Source organism: Somniosus microcephalus, chromosome 5 (assembly GCF_052327205.1).
Source record: "Somniosus microcephalus isolate GS21.2 chromosome 5, FLI_Smic_1.0, whole genome shotgun sequence".
Classification (NCBI taxonomy): domain Eukaryota; kingdom Metazoa; phylum Chordata; class Chondrichthyes; order Squaliformes; family Somniosidae; genus Somniosus; species Somniosus microcephalus.
This window is the reverse complement of record NC_140991.1, coordinates 128,507,299-128,520,915: the sequence shown is the minus strand read 5'-3', so window position 1 is coordinate 128,520,915 and position 13,617 is coordinate 128,507,299. Positions and strand designations below refer to the sequence as shown.

General features: G+C 42.2%; 1 protein-coding gene across 6 annotated transcripts in view; it reads left to right on the top strand.

Moving 5' to 3' along the window:
• The window catches only part of LOC147117315 (uncharacterized), a 109,158-nt gene that overhangs the window by 62,374 nt on the left and 33,167 nt on the right, over nt 1–13,617 (top strand). For 5 of the 6 annotated variants that reach the window (XM_085988225.1, XM_085988228.1, XM_085988227.1 and 2 more), the window contains 6 exons: nt 1,899–1,965; nt 4,378–4,524; nt 6,096–6,179; nt 6,611–6,872; nt 8,459–8,516; nt 10,412–10,465. In XM_085988225.1, the coding sequence (XP_085844351.1) occupies nt 1,899–1,965; nt 4,378–4,524; nt 6,096–6,179; nt 6,611–6,872; nt 8,459–8,516; nt 10,412–10,465 (672 nt within the window). Of the gene's footprint in view, nt 1–1,898; nt 1,966–4,377; nt 4,525–6,095; nt 6,180–6,610; nt 6,873–8,458; nt 8,517–10,394; nt 10,466–13,617 lie in introns of all 6 variants that reach the window. The other variant, XM_085988229.1, reaches the window with a different exon arrangement.

The following is a 13,617-nucleotide window of genomic DNA, read 5'->3' as shown; positions in this document are numbered from 1 at the left end:
TTGATGGATAGGTATTGTAGATATTTGATCAAAGCTATGAAAAATAAGGTTTTCAAAAGCACCTATATCCCCAGTCAGAAGCACAGAGTGTGTCGAAGGCTCAACATTAAAATTGAGATTAATTGGAATTATGGTCTATGTTTTAGGCTGTATAAAATCTGGCATGACCAACAAATCTTAACATTTGGGTAGCATAGGTTCCCAAATGAACCACCTATTTTTGCAAAGGCTTTACTACAGTTGTATAGAGCCTTGGTGAGACCACAGCTGGAGTACTGTGTGCAGTTTTGGTCTCCTTACCTAAGAAAGGATATACTTGCCATAGAGGGAGTGCAGCGAAGGTTCACCAGACTGATTCCTGGGATGGCAGGACTGTCTTATGAGGAGCGATTGGGTCGACTAGGCCTGTATTCACTAGAGTTTAGAAGAATGAGGGGATCTCATTGAAACGTATAAAATTCTGACAGGGCTAGACAGACTGGATGCAGGGAGGATGTTTCCCCTGGCTGGGGGTTCTAGAACGAGGGGTCACAGTCTCAGGATACGGGGTAGGACATTTAGGACTGAGATGAGGAGAAATGTCTTCACTCAGAGGATGGTGAACCTGTGGAATTCTCTGCCACAGAAGGCTGTGGAGGCCAAGTCACTGAATACATTTAAGAAGGAAATAGATTTCTAAACACAAAAGGCATCAAGGGTTATGGGGAGAGCGGGAATATGGTACAGGAAACTTTGGTTTATCCGGAGGTTAACTGTCCGGAATGCTTGATCCACCGGCAAAATTCAGGAGTCGGTTCAGTAAGTTTTTTTTCTTTTCGTTGCTTTTTTTTCACCAGTCAGGCTCTGCAAGGTCTAGCTGAAGCTGTTGCTTAGCTACAGAGACGCTTGCAAGCTACGGCCGACTGTTTAGAAGAACAGGGTTTGTTGCCAGATACAGAGCTCAAAAGCTCCGTATGTTTTAACATTAGCGCTGGTTTGTCCGGCAGTTTTGATGGGACGGCAACAGCTCGGTCCCGTTGTGCCGGATATCACAGTTTCCTGTATTGAGATAGAGGATCGGCCATGATCATGTTGAATGGCGGAGCAGGCTCGAATGGCCGCCTCCTCCTATTTTTCTGTGTTTCTATGACTTGTCTCGTAGGGTTAAAAAAAGACACTTTTCGATTAGCTGTGAAGCAGGGTTGGTGCATTCTGGGTCACGGCTTAGATGTGTGTGGGTATTTGTCTACATTGGAGATATGTATCTAGGTTAGCTGCTTCTGTAATCAATTTAAAGCAACCTAAATCCCATAAAGAACTATATTAAAATGTCTTTTTAGGATTTGAAATATGACAGACTGCGCGCGCCCCCCCCCCCCCCAATTCCCATCATGGGGTTGTTTTCATTCGTCAAATTATATGCATCCTCCACACTACAGTTCTACCCCACTGTTTCCTCAAGGTAATGGCTTACAGGTTTTGGCACTTGGTTTTAATTTAGTTTTGTTTGAAAACAAGCTAGCACAATGGCACAGGTCCTGATACCTTACTGCACGTGGGAGTAGAGACCATGTGCAGCACTGCCAATCCAAAAAGTCATGATGTTTTATCTGCAGGCTGAATATATGGTTCCTCCAGAACCAGACAAACCAAGCTTAACTCCTATGGTGAAGGATGCAAAGATAATTTGCGCTTTAATTCTTGAAGGTATAATGAAATAGGGAACCTCTCATTGAGTGGTTATTCTGTACATTGAATTGTTGTTAGAAGTGCCGTTCTCTACAGAAATATTATACTTTACAGAAAGGCAGAAGAAAAGCTAATTGAATGTCACTCTTTAAATACACTAAAATTGATATTTTAATAGAACAAATTTGGCTAATATTTTTTCTTCAAAGTGAAATTTCTTTAAATTCCAGGTAGTCCGAGATTTTGATGGACCTGCACTTAGTGAGAGGATAGCTTCTACGGGAAGATCTGAAGATGGTAAATCACCAGCATTCACTACTTTTAGTTTAGACAGTAAGAGGCATATAAAATAACATGACGGTGTCTGTATGTTCCTTTATCATAAAGCTATTTTAATTCTCACAACTCATCTCAGTAGTACATGTACCAAATGATTTACCATTTACCACATATTACGAACTTGTGGAATAATTGAGCTTGATGCAACTTTCATGCCTGTATGAATGTTTTACCTTCTGAGTGCATAGTGGCTAATGATCATCTGGGAGGAGGAACTGGCAGCAATACAGACAGTAAATATGATGGCTGTCTAATTTGTACATTAATTATTTCTGCATCTGCGCTGTGGCATGAGCCAGCCCTAGTTCCTCACTGTGTAGAAGCAAGGGAAGCTGCCCAGTTGTATGGAGGAGCTCTTCAAGCAGTTTATGATGTGCTGGTAAACTGGTATGATTCTCAAGTGAAAGTCTTCCATGAACAAATGTCATAGAGTCATAGAGTTTTACAGCACAGAAAGAGGCCCTTCGGCCCATCGTGTCCGCACCGCCCATCCATCCCTGTCCAGTCTAATCCCATTTTCCAGCATTTGGTCCATAGCCTTGTATGCAATGACATTTCAAGTGCTCATCCAAATGCTTCTTGAATGTTGTGAGGGTTCCTGCCTCTACCACCCTTTCAGGCATTGAGTTCCACATTCCAACCACCCTCTGGGTGAAAAAGTTCCTCCTCAGATCCCCTCTAAATCTCCTGCCCCTTACCCTGAATCTATGCCCCCTTGTTATTGACCCCCCTACTAAGGGGAAAAGTTCCTCTTTATCTACCCTATCTATGCCCCTCATCATTTTGTACACCTCAATCAGGTCCCCCCTCAGCCGCCTTTGCTCCAAGGAAAACAACCCCAGCCTGTCCAGCCTCTCTTCATAGCTGAGGTGCTCCATCCCAGGTAACATCCTGGTGAATCTTCTCTGCACCCTCTCCAAAGCAATCACATCCTTCCTATAGTGAGGCGACCAGAACTGCACACAGTACTCCAGCTGTGGCCTCACCAGCGTTTTGTACAGCTCCATCATAACCTCCCTGCTCTTATATTCCATGCCTCGGCTAATGAAGGCAAGTATCCCATATGCCTTTTTAACCACCTTATCTACCTGTTCCGCTGCCTTCAGGGATCTATGTACATGTACACCAAGGTCCCTCTGACCCTCTGTACTTCCTAGGGTCCTACCACTCATTGTGTATTCCCTTACCTTATTTGTCCGTCCAAAATGCATCACCTCGCACTTTTCAGGGTTAAATTCCATTTGCCACTTTTCCGCCCATCTGACCAACCCGTTTATATCGTCCTGTAGCCTGAGGCTTTCCTCCTGGCAATTTACCACCCCACCAATTTTCGTGTCATCTGCGAACTTACTGATCATACCTTTTACATTCTCATCCAAGTCATTTATGTAGATCACAGACAACAAGGGACCCAGCACCGATCCCTGAGGTACCCCACTGGACACAGGCTTCCAGTCACAAAAGCAACCTTCGACCATCACCCTCTGCCTCCTGCCACTCAGCCAGTTTAGGATCCAAAGCGCCAAGGCACCCTGGATCCCATGGGCTCTTACCTTCTTGACCAGTCTCCTATGCGGGACTTTGTCAAAAGCTTTACTGAAGTCCATGTAAACCACACCCACAGCATTTCCCTCATCCACCCCCCTAGTCACCCCCTCGAAAAATTCAATCAGATTTGTCAGACATGATTTACCCTTGACAAAGCCATGCTGACTATCCCCGATTAATCCTTGCCTCTCCAAGTGGAGACTAATTTGGTCCCTCAGAATTTTTTCCAATAATTTCCCTACCACAGATGTTAGGCTCACTGGCCTGTAATTCCCTGGTTTATCCCTGCTACCCTTCTTGAATAATGGTACTACGTTAGCTGTTCTCCAGTCCTCTGGTACATCCCCTGTGGCCAGAGAGGTTCTGAAAATTTGTGTCAGAGCCCCTGCAATCTCCTCCTTTGCCTCCCACAGCAGCCTGGGATACATCTCGTCCGGGCCTGGGGATTTATCCACTTTTTGGCCTGCTAAAACCGCTAGCACCTCCTCCCTCTCGATGCTAATATGTTCAAGTATGTCACAGTCCCCTTGCCCGATTTCTATGTCTGCATCGTCCTTCTCCATAGTGAACACAGATGCAAAAAATTCATTTAAAACCCCGCCTACATCATCTGGCTCTACACACAGATTGCCACTTTGGTCCCTAATGGGCCCTACCCTTTCCCTGGTTATCCTCTTGCCCTTGGAGAATTTGGCAGACCAGAGCTGTCTTCTCCATTTGGTCTGCTAAATGATGCTATTTGAAACACTCTGATTTTATTTGGTATGTATTTTTTTGAGACACTAGGTTTTAATTATTTAAAAAATGTTTTTTTTATTTTAGGAAGTCAGCTACCAGTAATGGAATACAGCAGTATCGACCAAGACCAGAGCACTAACATAAAAACACCTCACCCTCCAGATACTAGAACAAAAAGGTCTTGGGGTAGCACAGATTCAAAACCTTCTAGCAGAGCAAGTGCCTCGAGAGGTATGTTTGTGTACAACATTTTAATATTCCCTGTCTCAAAATCAAAATTCAATTAACTGTGCCACACAGGGGAGCTTGCTTCTGCAGTTTGTTGTGCAGTGAGTCCCCTATCTTCTCTGGAGTGATGGAAATCTGAGGAATCGACCTAGCTGTGTTTTCACATTTGTTAGAAACTGTTGCAAACCAATACAGACTCCGGGTTGGCAGTAGGTCATTTGCCTGATTGCCCTAATGGCTGGTCAGAGATAAATCTACTTATAGAATTAAATGTTAAATGTTTTGATTTATACTCTACTCATGAGGCAGAATCTTGTGTTGAACCACATACAACTGTGCATGTGGAATAAAAATCACGTGAAATGCTTAACAATGTGCATTATTTTGAACTGAACATTTAATGCAAGTCCTTAAAGGAGGTAGTAACTCTAAAGATAACCAATGATGGTAGCTACCTGTTCTTTGGGGACTTGTGCTTTTTTTAAAAAAAAACAGCTATCAGAGGTCAGAGAGCACCACCACAATGCAACATGGCTACTTTCTGCTGCATCAGGGCTACCTAGTGATCTGCACTTCATTGGTCTGGTGCATTTTGAGCCTGTTTATATTTACAAAAAACATCTGCTCACCACTTCCTGACCCTGACCTCGGTGTTTCTGGATCTCTAGTTTAGCAGGATAAGCTTTAGAATGTAGTTGAAGATTGCTGAGGTACAATATTGCTTGTGGTTACGTCTGTCTTGGTCGTTTTGCCTCATTTGCACAACCTGCTCCTTTAGCTTGTACAGTGGCCTGCTCCCTCTCCCACTTGCAATAAGAAAGGAACAAACTATCTACAAGGCAGCAGGAAAATAACCAAACAAGTACAATAGTAAGAATATGAAGAAATACGGGGAAGAAAAAGGCATGGAATCTTCAAGGGAGAGACAAATTAAAGGAGATACAAATAGTAGAACTTTCCTGTAGGTAACTTCATTTACAGAGGAGAGAATTGCCCAAGTTAATGCTGTCATCAGGAAGCCTGATCAGGCAGGGTGCCATGCTTTATATCCCTTATCTGCCATAGCAATCGCCAGGTTTACAACAACAGGGTGCATTTATAGAGTGTCTTTAATGTGGAATACACCTTGAGGCATAAGGGAAAACTAAGCCAAAGAAAGAGGGATGACCAAAAGTTTAGTTAGAGGTGGGTTTTAAAGAGGGTTTTAAAGGAAGAGGGGGAGATGGAAAGGTGAAGCAAACCTTGTGGGTTTAAAAATAAGGGTGAGAATATTACATTTGTGGCCTTGAAAGACCCGGAGCCAATATAGGTTAGTGAGTACACGGGTGATGGGTAAGTAGCGTTTGATATGGGATAGGATATGAGCAGCAGATTTTAGGATGAACTGATATTTATGGCAGGTAGAGGATGGGTTTGTGATTAGGGCCAAAGATGACAACTTTGTTCTTCCTAGTGTTTTAACTGGAGGAAATGGTCCCTCAGCCAAGGTTGGATGTATTACCAGTACGAGCACTCTACTTCATTTTAGCATACAAGATGCTAAGAACTTTTTGCAACAATTAATTCTATTTCAGCTGGTTCTTGGTCAGATCCCAAATATCCTCGACACGAGTCCTCAAGTAAACGTGACCAGACTAGGAAAAGAGAAACCTCTAAAGGTAGAGCACATTTTAAGTATTCTAACTATTATTACCAAATAGATTCATTTAAAAATCTGTATCGTCCTATTGTCTAGGTTTTAATCAAAATCAAGTAAAAATAAAGCTGGCTTGGTGGTGTACATGTATGGTGTTCTAGCACACAGACCATGACGTGGTGGCACACAGCTTTGTACTACCATGATTTACCACTTGGAGGGAAACCCGGAAGGGAAGCTGTTTAGTGTATCTCCTAGCATTTGGTTGGTTGGAGAATTATATTTTTGTTTTCATTCTTAGTATTTGCTATGTATCATCTGGATTTTGCACTAAATCCAATAGAAGTGAAAAAGCAATAGATAATTTTTCGACTATAAAATTGATATTACAAGTATTCTGTACAAGGTCATGTACTTTGTTATATGTGTCACTTTTTTAAAATGTTTTTAAAGACATTAGACATTCTGGAGAAGACTGGCGAGATGAATGGGAACGATCTATTAAGCGGACAAAATCTATTAAGCAAGATAAAGAAAAGGAAAGAGAGAAAGAAAAGAGAAGAGAGAAAGAAAAGAGAAGAGAGAAAGAAAAGAGAAGAGAGAAAGAAAAGGAAAGAGAGAAAGAAAAAATTAAACATTCTGACCATGTTAAAGATTGGAGACGGGAAAGCAAATGGGACTCCAAAGATGACGACAAGAAAAGAGATAAGTCTAGGTAATGTATGGTGTGCAAAATGACTTTTTTGTCTGCAGTGATGTTAAAGCACTGTCACTTGTGAAGCCTCCTCTTAATAATATTCTCTAAACTCATTGAGAGAACAAGAGAAAGTGGTAGCAGTATTCAGGCATAGACATGGCACAAGTTTGGGTCAGGAGAGAAAGGATAAGCAGTAGACTTGTCAACTAGCCATGGTTGTTGGTGTTCTATAGTTAGCCCAATTATGGCTCCTTAATTTCTTTTGGTGGAGCCTGAAATTTGGTTCCGAAGGATAAATATCATACCAGTCATATGAATTTATCATATCTAGCCAAAACCAGATCAGAATCAGGATGGCACCTCAGCAAGAGATGAAGAACCTACTAGGGATTCTAAGGAACTGAATGGCATCAGGTGCACAATATGCCTTGAAAAGATGCTACATGCCCATATTTGGGTATCAGTTGTAAAATATTGTTGGGGCCCTACAAGGATACTGCTGTGACCAATATCCAAGGCCATGGACTCTCCGGGAAGAAATTTCTTGAAACCAAGAGTAAGGGAAACTCTTGCGTTCAAGTCGAACACCATGAAGGCCATTTCAGGATTAAAATTCAAGGCAAGCAACCATAATAATGAGTGTTGCCAGAGTTTTAAGCCTGAACATGGTTCCTTCACGGGTGTTTGACCATGGAACGGTCAAAATGCTCCACTGCCTTCAAGTTCCAAGCTGGCAGCACTGCCACTTCCCCATTTCTTCCACTGGTACAATATTCCTGCCAGGGGTTCACCTACGCCAGGCCCAATAGGGGGAAGCTTGTATTGACCAGTGGGAGTGCATTGTCAAAGTTACTTGGGTTGAGTAAATTTACCGGATTTGAAAGATTCAAGTACATTACATAAGTGGTCATGATGTGAGGCTTACCAAAGGGGAATGTTACTGAAAAGGGCATTCTATTTATTCCACCGCGAGGGCAATAGAAAAAGTGCGGAGAAGCCGGAAAAGGGGTGCATTTTATTCCTTTTACTTTAACCAGAAAGCTGGTGGTTGCCTTTGCAGATACAACATAATGTATCCAAATGATGCACATGGAATGTGTTCACATTTGCACTTGGAAAGTAGAATTTTGCAGTTTTCCCATTGTACTGGAGTGGCTATTTTAAGAGCTAGCTTCACAACAGTCCACCTTGATCTGTGAAACTGCACTTGCTTCCGGGAGAAATCTGAAATGTGGCAGAGCAGTCTTGCCTATTAGACTCCTCCGATGCCAGGCACTTGAAATCAGACAGCTGCGTCTCCTAACGTGAGTGGTTGCTGCTATTTTATCAGGCAGAGATAAATAAATAAAGGTAGATTGTTTGCCTGTAGTGAGGAACTTTTCGTTCTCTTGATGAAAGTCTTGTTCTCCTATCTCTCGGACAGTGATCGTGTCTCAATTGAGTCAGAGTGCAGTATTTTTCTAATCACTCAATTAGGTATGTGGGGGGGAAAGGCAAAATATGAAGATAGCTATCTGGTCGATTTCTTAGAAGTTGTGTCCATGACTCAACCAACATTCCAGTGCCATATTGAGGACTTGAAAATGATTTTGTTTTGCTCATAGGAGCTGTCAAGATGATGACCGCAAAGGATCTGATGCCAGTTATCGGGCACCAGTAAAGGTAAGTCAAAAATTCAAGCAAAATTACTATTTTAAAAAAAATTGAAGCCTTTCATACGTTCCACAGAATCAACTCTTGTGTTTTAATAAAATACACTCTCATAAAGCATTATTTATTTGTAAGACGCTGAAACTGATGTGTATTCATCCCAGTGGCCATCTTTTAACATTTGGGTTTGTATTTACTGTGATCTGTCAATTCTCCTTTGTGCTTTAATACTCCTGGCAGTTTGGTGACGTGTTTTGTTTAGAAGGATAACCTGCAGTAATATGCAGCAATAGTTGAGGTTTTGCTCCACTGATGTGGCTAGGACATTGGTTCTCAAACGGATGAGATGTCCGGTATGTCCAAGTTAATGTTCCCTGTAATTTTTCTTGGGGCCATGAGGCCCCTTTAAAGTACCGTGCTTGTATGGTTTTTGCATTGAAAATCCGGCTGCGCAGGATCCCTGAGCGCTGCACGGCCGCACAGCTTAAAGGGAACATTGGTCCAGATAGAGATCTGCTAACCTCTCTCCTCATCCCCTCAGACCATGTCATCTTTTTATATCTTTACTTTTTCCATTTCCAGTATTACGCTCCCCGTAATCCCTACTACAACCCATTACTGTGCCTCAGCCTACCTTCTCTCCTACAACAGTCCCAGGCTTGAATCCCTCCTTGAACAAGCCGACTGTCTACTTCTCTTGGAATTCTCTTTGCTGCTTCCTTAAGAGCAGAAACCCCAACTTCCCCATCCTCCACTCTTGTGACCTTCATGCCCAGTGTACTCATTGGGAACTAACCTCACCAACCCATTTGCTGTTCCACTCACCCCATTGAATTACATCTGCACACCCTAATCCAATTATTCCTTACCCTCTAACTCCACTTCACTGGAAGACTGTATTTGGTTCTTATTCCTCTTGTGCAATGCCATGGCAGAGCAACTTGTAACCATTTTTTTTGTAAACACTTGTGCTCATCCTGTTACTTTCATCCCATTCTCCTGTTATTTTTAAAAACTACCTTTTACTTTCCCATTTAACTATTCTAATCTTTTTCTCTTTTAAACAATTCACGTAACCATTTTTCTTACTTCTAACTCCGACCGTCCATTTTGGGTTTTGTTGGCTGAAAAGCCAGCTCTAGAGGCTGGTTTCTCAGCTAATAAATAACTCAGAATCTGAAATTGACATGGTCATGTCCTAGATGTGACAGTCAGTCTTTGATATGATAGCAAGTCAAAGCGGGGAGAATTGCTGATGGTGACAACCCATAAAACCTGATCGTTCTCAGATAATTAAACTCTTCTGTGGCACATTGAGAACTGAGAATAGAGCAAGTGGTATAACTGTACCAAGATTAGCTTTAGCTTTATTTAAATTTCTGTATGTTTGCTCAGTGGGGAAACCTCCATATAGTGGATGAATTCAAGCTGTTCATTTAAGGTCACCCAAAACAGAACACAAGTATCAATGAGAGTGTTCTATTACTCTATTTGTTGTTTAGCATTACTGTGTAAGTTCTAATTTAGAAATGGTTTTGTAAGTACAGGAAACTTTGTGCTATCCGGCACCCACAGGACCGAGCTGCTGCCGTATCTCCAGAGTTAATGTTGAGAGATAGAGATTCTTATCTCCGTATTTGACAACAAACACTGTTGCTTAGCAACAGCTTCTAAACACTCGGGTGTGGCCCTAAAGCTCTGTAGCTGAAGCTGTTGCTATAGCTACAGACCTTGCACAGCTTGACTGTTCAAACAAAGCAAAAAAAACAAACAAAAAGAATAAAAAACGGCTGCTGATTTTTGCCGGTGGCTCCAGATTGCCGGATAGCTCACCTCCGGATAGCACAAAGTTTCCTGTAATCTTGGTGTTAACAGCTATAGTAATCTTAGTTCTTTATATTTTGCAGTATGATCATTCTGAACCTGAAGCTAGCATAAAGAAGGAGATTTTGGGATATTTGGTGAGTGCAAAATACAGAATTTTGTGAGAAGGTGAAAAGAATTAAGAATTATAATTGAAATCCAAACATTTTAACTACAGTGTAAAGACAACTCGCAGTTTTATTTTGCAAATTTAAATCTGTGGGTTAAAGACCAATTATCCAAAAATGCCAAACAAAGCAAGTTACAAAAAAAATCCAAAAGTGAATGCAAATACATTTTGACAAAGATGATGAAGGACATATGTGATGATAATAGAGCTGGCAAAGCACTTGTCAATATAATAGTAATCAAACACCAAGGCAAAGCTGTGCAGTAATTTAGTCCTTTCAGAAGTTGGCAATTATATCTTTGCCGATAGCAAGTGTCTAAGACCGTAGTTGTACTGCAATGCTGGTTTAAGACAGTAGCTGTAGAGTGCAAAATGTAGCTGGCAAGACCAGAAATGTATTGCATTGTAGCATGCAATCTGTCTGCCAGAAGAGAGCTTTGCGCGTTTGTTCCACGGGTGACTATTTTGTAATATTAGCAAAGAGCAGATGATTTCCATATAACATCCAAAAGACTGTTTACTAGACGTGTAAAGTGTCCATGAGATCCAATGATCTGAGCTCTTTTTAAACGTAACTGTCTACCGGGCCGGAGTTGCTCTCCACCTAGTACAAAATCCAAATGGTATGCGACAGTCTCCTGAAAGGCTTGGCTTTAATGCGCTCAGGAGACAGATTGTAATCTGACTCCTGAGTTTATTGCAACTTTCGTGTTGATGCAGTAAGTGCCATTATAATTGCAGTTAACATTCTTCTATAAATGCTATAATTTGAACTTAAAGGATAGCTATGTACATTACATAAAATAAATTAAGCTTATTCTGTTGGCTAACTTCTGACAGATATATATGCTGGTAGTTGAGAATAGTTTGAAGGATAATTTTCAGACAAAGGATGTGCGATAAAGCTGGTAACGTTACGGGTATTATCTGACATGAGATAATCTAATTTCTTATCTGAAATTAGATAAGGGGGTGAAGGGGAGACAACTGATCTTGCAGCAAGTTTCCCTTTTCTGTGCCCAATTTTTTTAAGATGTTTTGTGCACAGCGTTAACGTATTATGCTTTGAACTGGAACTCTATTACATTATGCAAAAGGTACGTTATTTAGCTGAGAAAATCAGAGGGACGTCCATCCTTAGGTTTACTGTAGACAGAACATATGTGGCCTTATTGGGAACATTTTCCTGGGTCTGCACCCAGGCACACTGGGGTGGGGGATATTGGGGAGCAGGTTGGAACGTCGCCTGCAATGGAACCTGTCCAATTTTCCTTCTAATATTTGCTGTGCCCAGGTGATGTAATGCACCTGTGCGCAGACCCAGGATAATCTCTCGTATTGCGTCCTAACAGGCTTCAGCCCAGTTTTTAAAGAATCTTCTTTCCATTTACCTGTTTGAATTCTGTTTCTTCCACTGTCTGTGTGCATTATTTTGCATTAACAGAAGTAAGCTTGCAAAATAGCTACATTATAGTTATTTTTACCTTTATAGAAACTACAATGTTTTTCTCAATTTCTGGGAGAATTTGTGTATTTTATTCTAGTTAACGTTTAAAACCATTTGTGATTCCTGATGTTTACACATACAGTACGCCAGTGTCTTCCTGTGAATAAAAACATATTTAATTCAGACAACCGAAATTCAAAAGTTGTGTAGACTTCGGATATAGATGAGGACAAACCTGTATGTTCTTTGTAATGGCCTGGCTCCCCATACATGAATGGACATTCATTTGAAGTGAACAGGCTAAATGTTCTTAAAGTGCAGGCTCCCCAATCCTGGCACAGCAGTATCTGCATTTCGTAGGATTCATGACAGCAGTTGCGTTTGTGGTGTCATACATGTCAATTTTCTTCTTTTGTGGAGCAAATCTTCTAATTCAGTGGTTTCTGGTTTCTTTGTTACTATCCTGAGCATACCATGCATGAAAGTCTGTCTTCAAGTTGCATGCTAAAGGTGATAGGAGGAGAAAATATGGACAGTGTGCAATCCATCCTTCTTGGACCACTGATTTGAATTTGACAGTTTGGTTGCTTAGTCACTTAGAGAACCAAGTGTCGGGCAACGCACTGATACCATGGACTGACAAGACCACTGGTCCAATTAAACAAGCGAGATTGTGGGGTGAGGATGGAGGGGGTGGGGTGGAAAAAAACTCAATCCCCAGCCCTTTGAGTCAGCACGCTGCAGATTTAGCATGTATGCAGGGGGAAACATAGTGGGATCTGCCAGCTCAGCCACCTGTCATGAGTACATAAGACAATGGATGCAATAAAAAGCATAAACTGCAAATGATGGATATACACAGGTCAGTGAGCATCTGTGGAGAGAAGAATCAAGTTAATGTTTTGGATGTAACCCTTCATCAGAACTGAAAATGAACAAGCATTTAAATAGAATCAGAGCAAAATGGAGAGGGAGGCAAAGAAAAAATACAAAAGAACAATGATCTGTAATCAACTTTTTTTTTTAAACGAGATGGTTATACAGCTGAAATGATCTTTACATCAGACGATGGAAAGAAGCATAATAGATATGAGAAATACAGAATTTGTGTGCAGTTGGAAGTGCCCTGCCTCCCTCTTGGGGTGCTGCGAAGGAATATCGCGGCGCTACGTGCTGCCACGTCGCGCCATGGTACTGCAGGCCTTCCTCCCCTTCTTAAAGGGGAGGGGCGTTGTGTAACGCGACCCGGGGCCCAGCCGGGCCACCAGGGATCAGAGTGCCGGCAAAAGAGCCCGGCATTCAAGAGAAGTGCCGGGCTCATGGAGCTCAGCCAGCACTCCGCGGGGGGCTGGTCAGGAGGCCAGGGACGGCAACGGGGGCAGGTGCTGGCAGGCGGCCAACAACAAAAACGGCCGCCTGGCACCTCCCCTTTAATTAGTGCTGCAGGTAGGTCCCCCTGACCCTGTCAGACATGGCGTCCGGTGGTAAATCGGGGCGCTACCGAAGATTGCGGCTAGGGTGCTGCGCACGGCGATGACGTCATCGTGGGTGGTGCAGCGGGGCGCTAACGGTTACCGCTGCCGCTAACCACCTACTGAATTTTGCGGGAGGCGAGGCGCAAAGCAACCGAATTTTTAGGCCATAAGATCCTGAGTGGTCTTCACAGTGTGGAT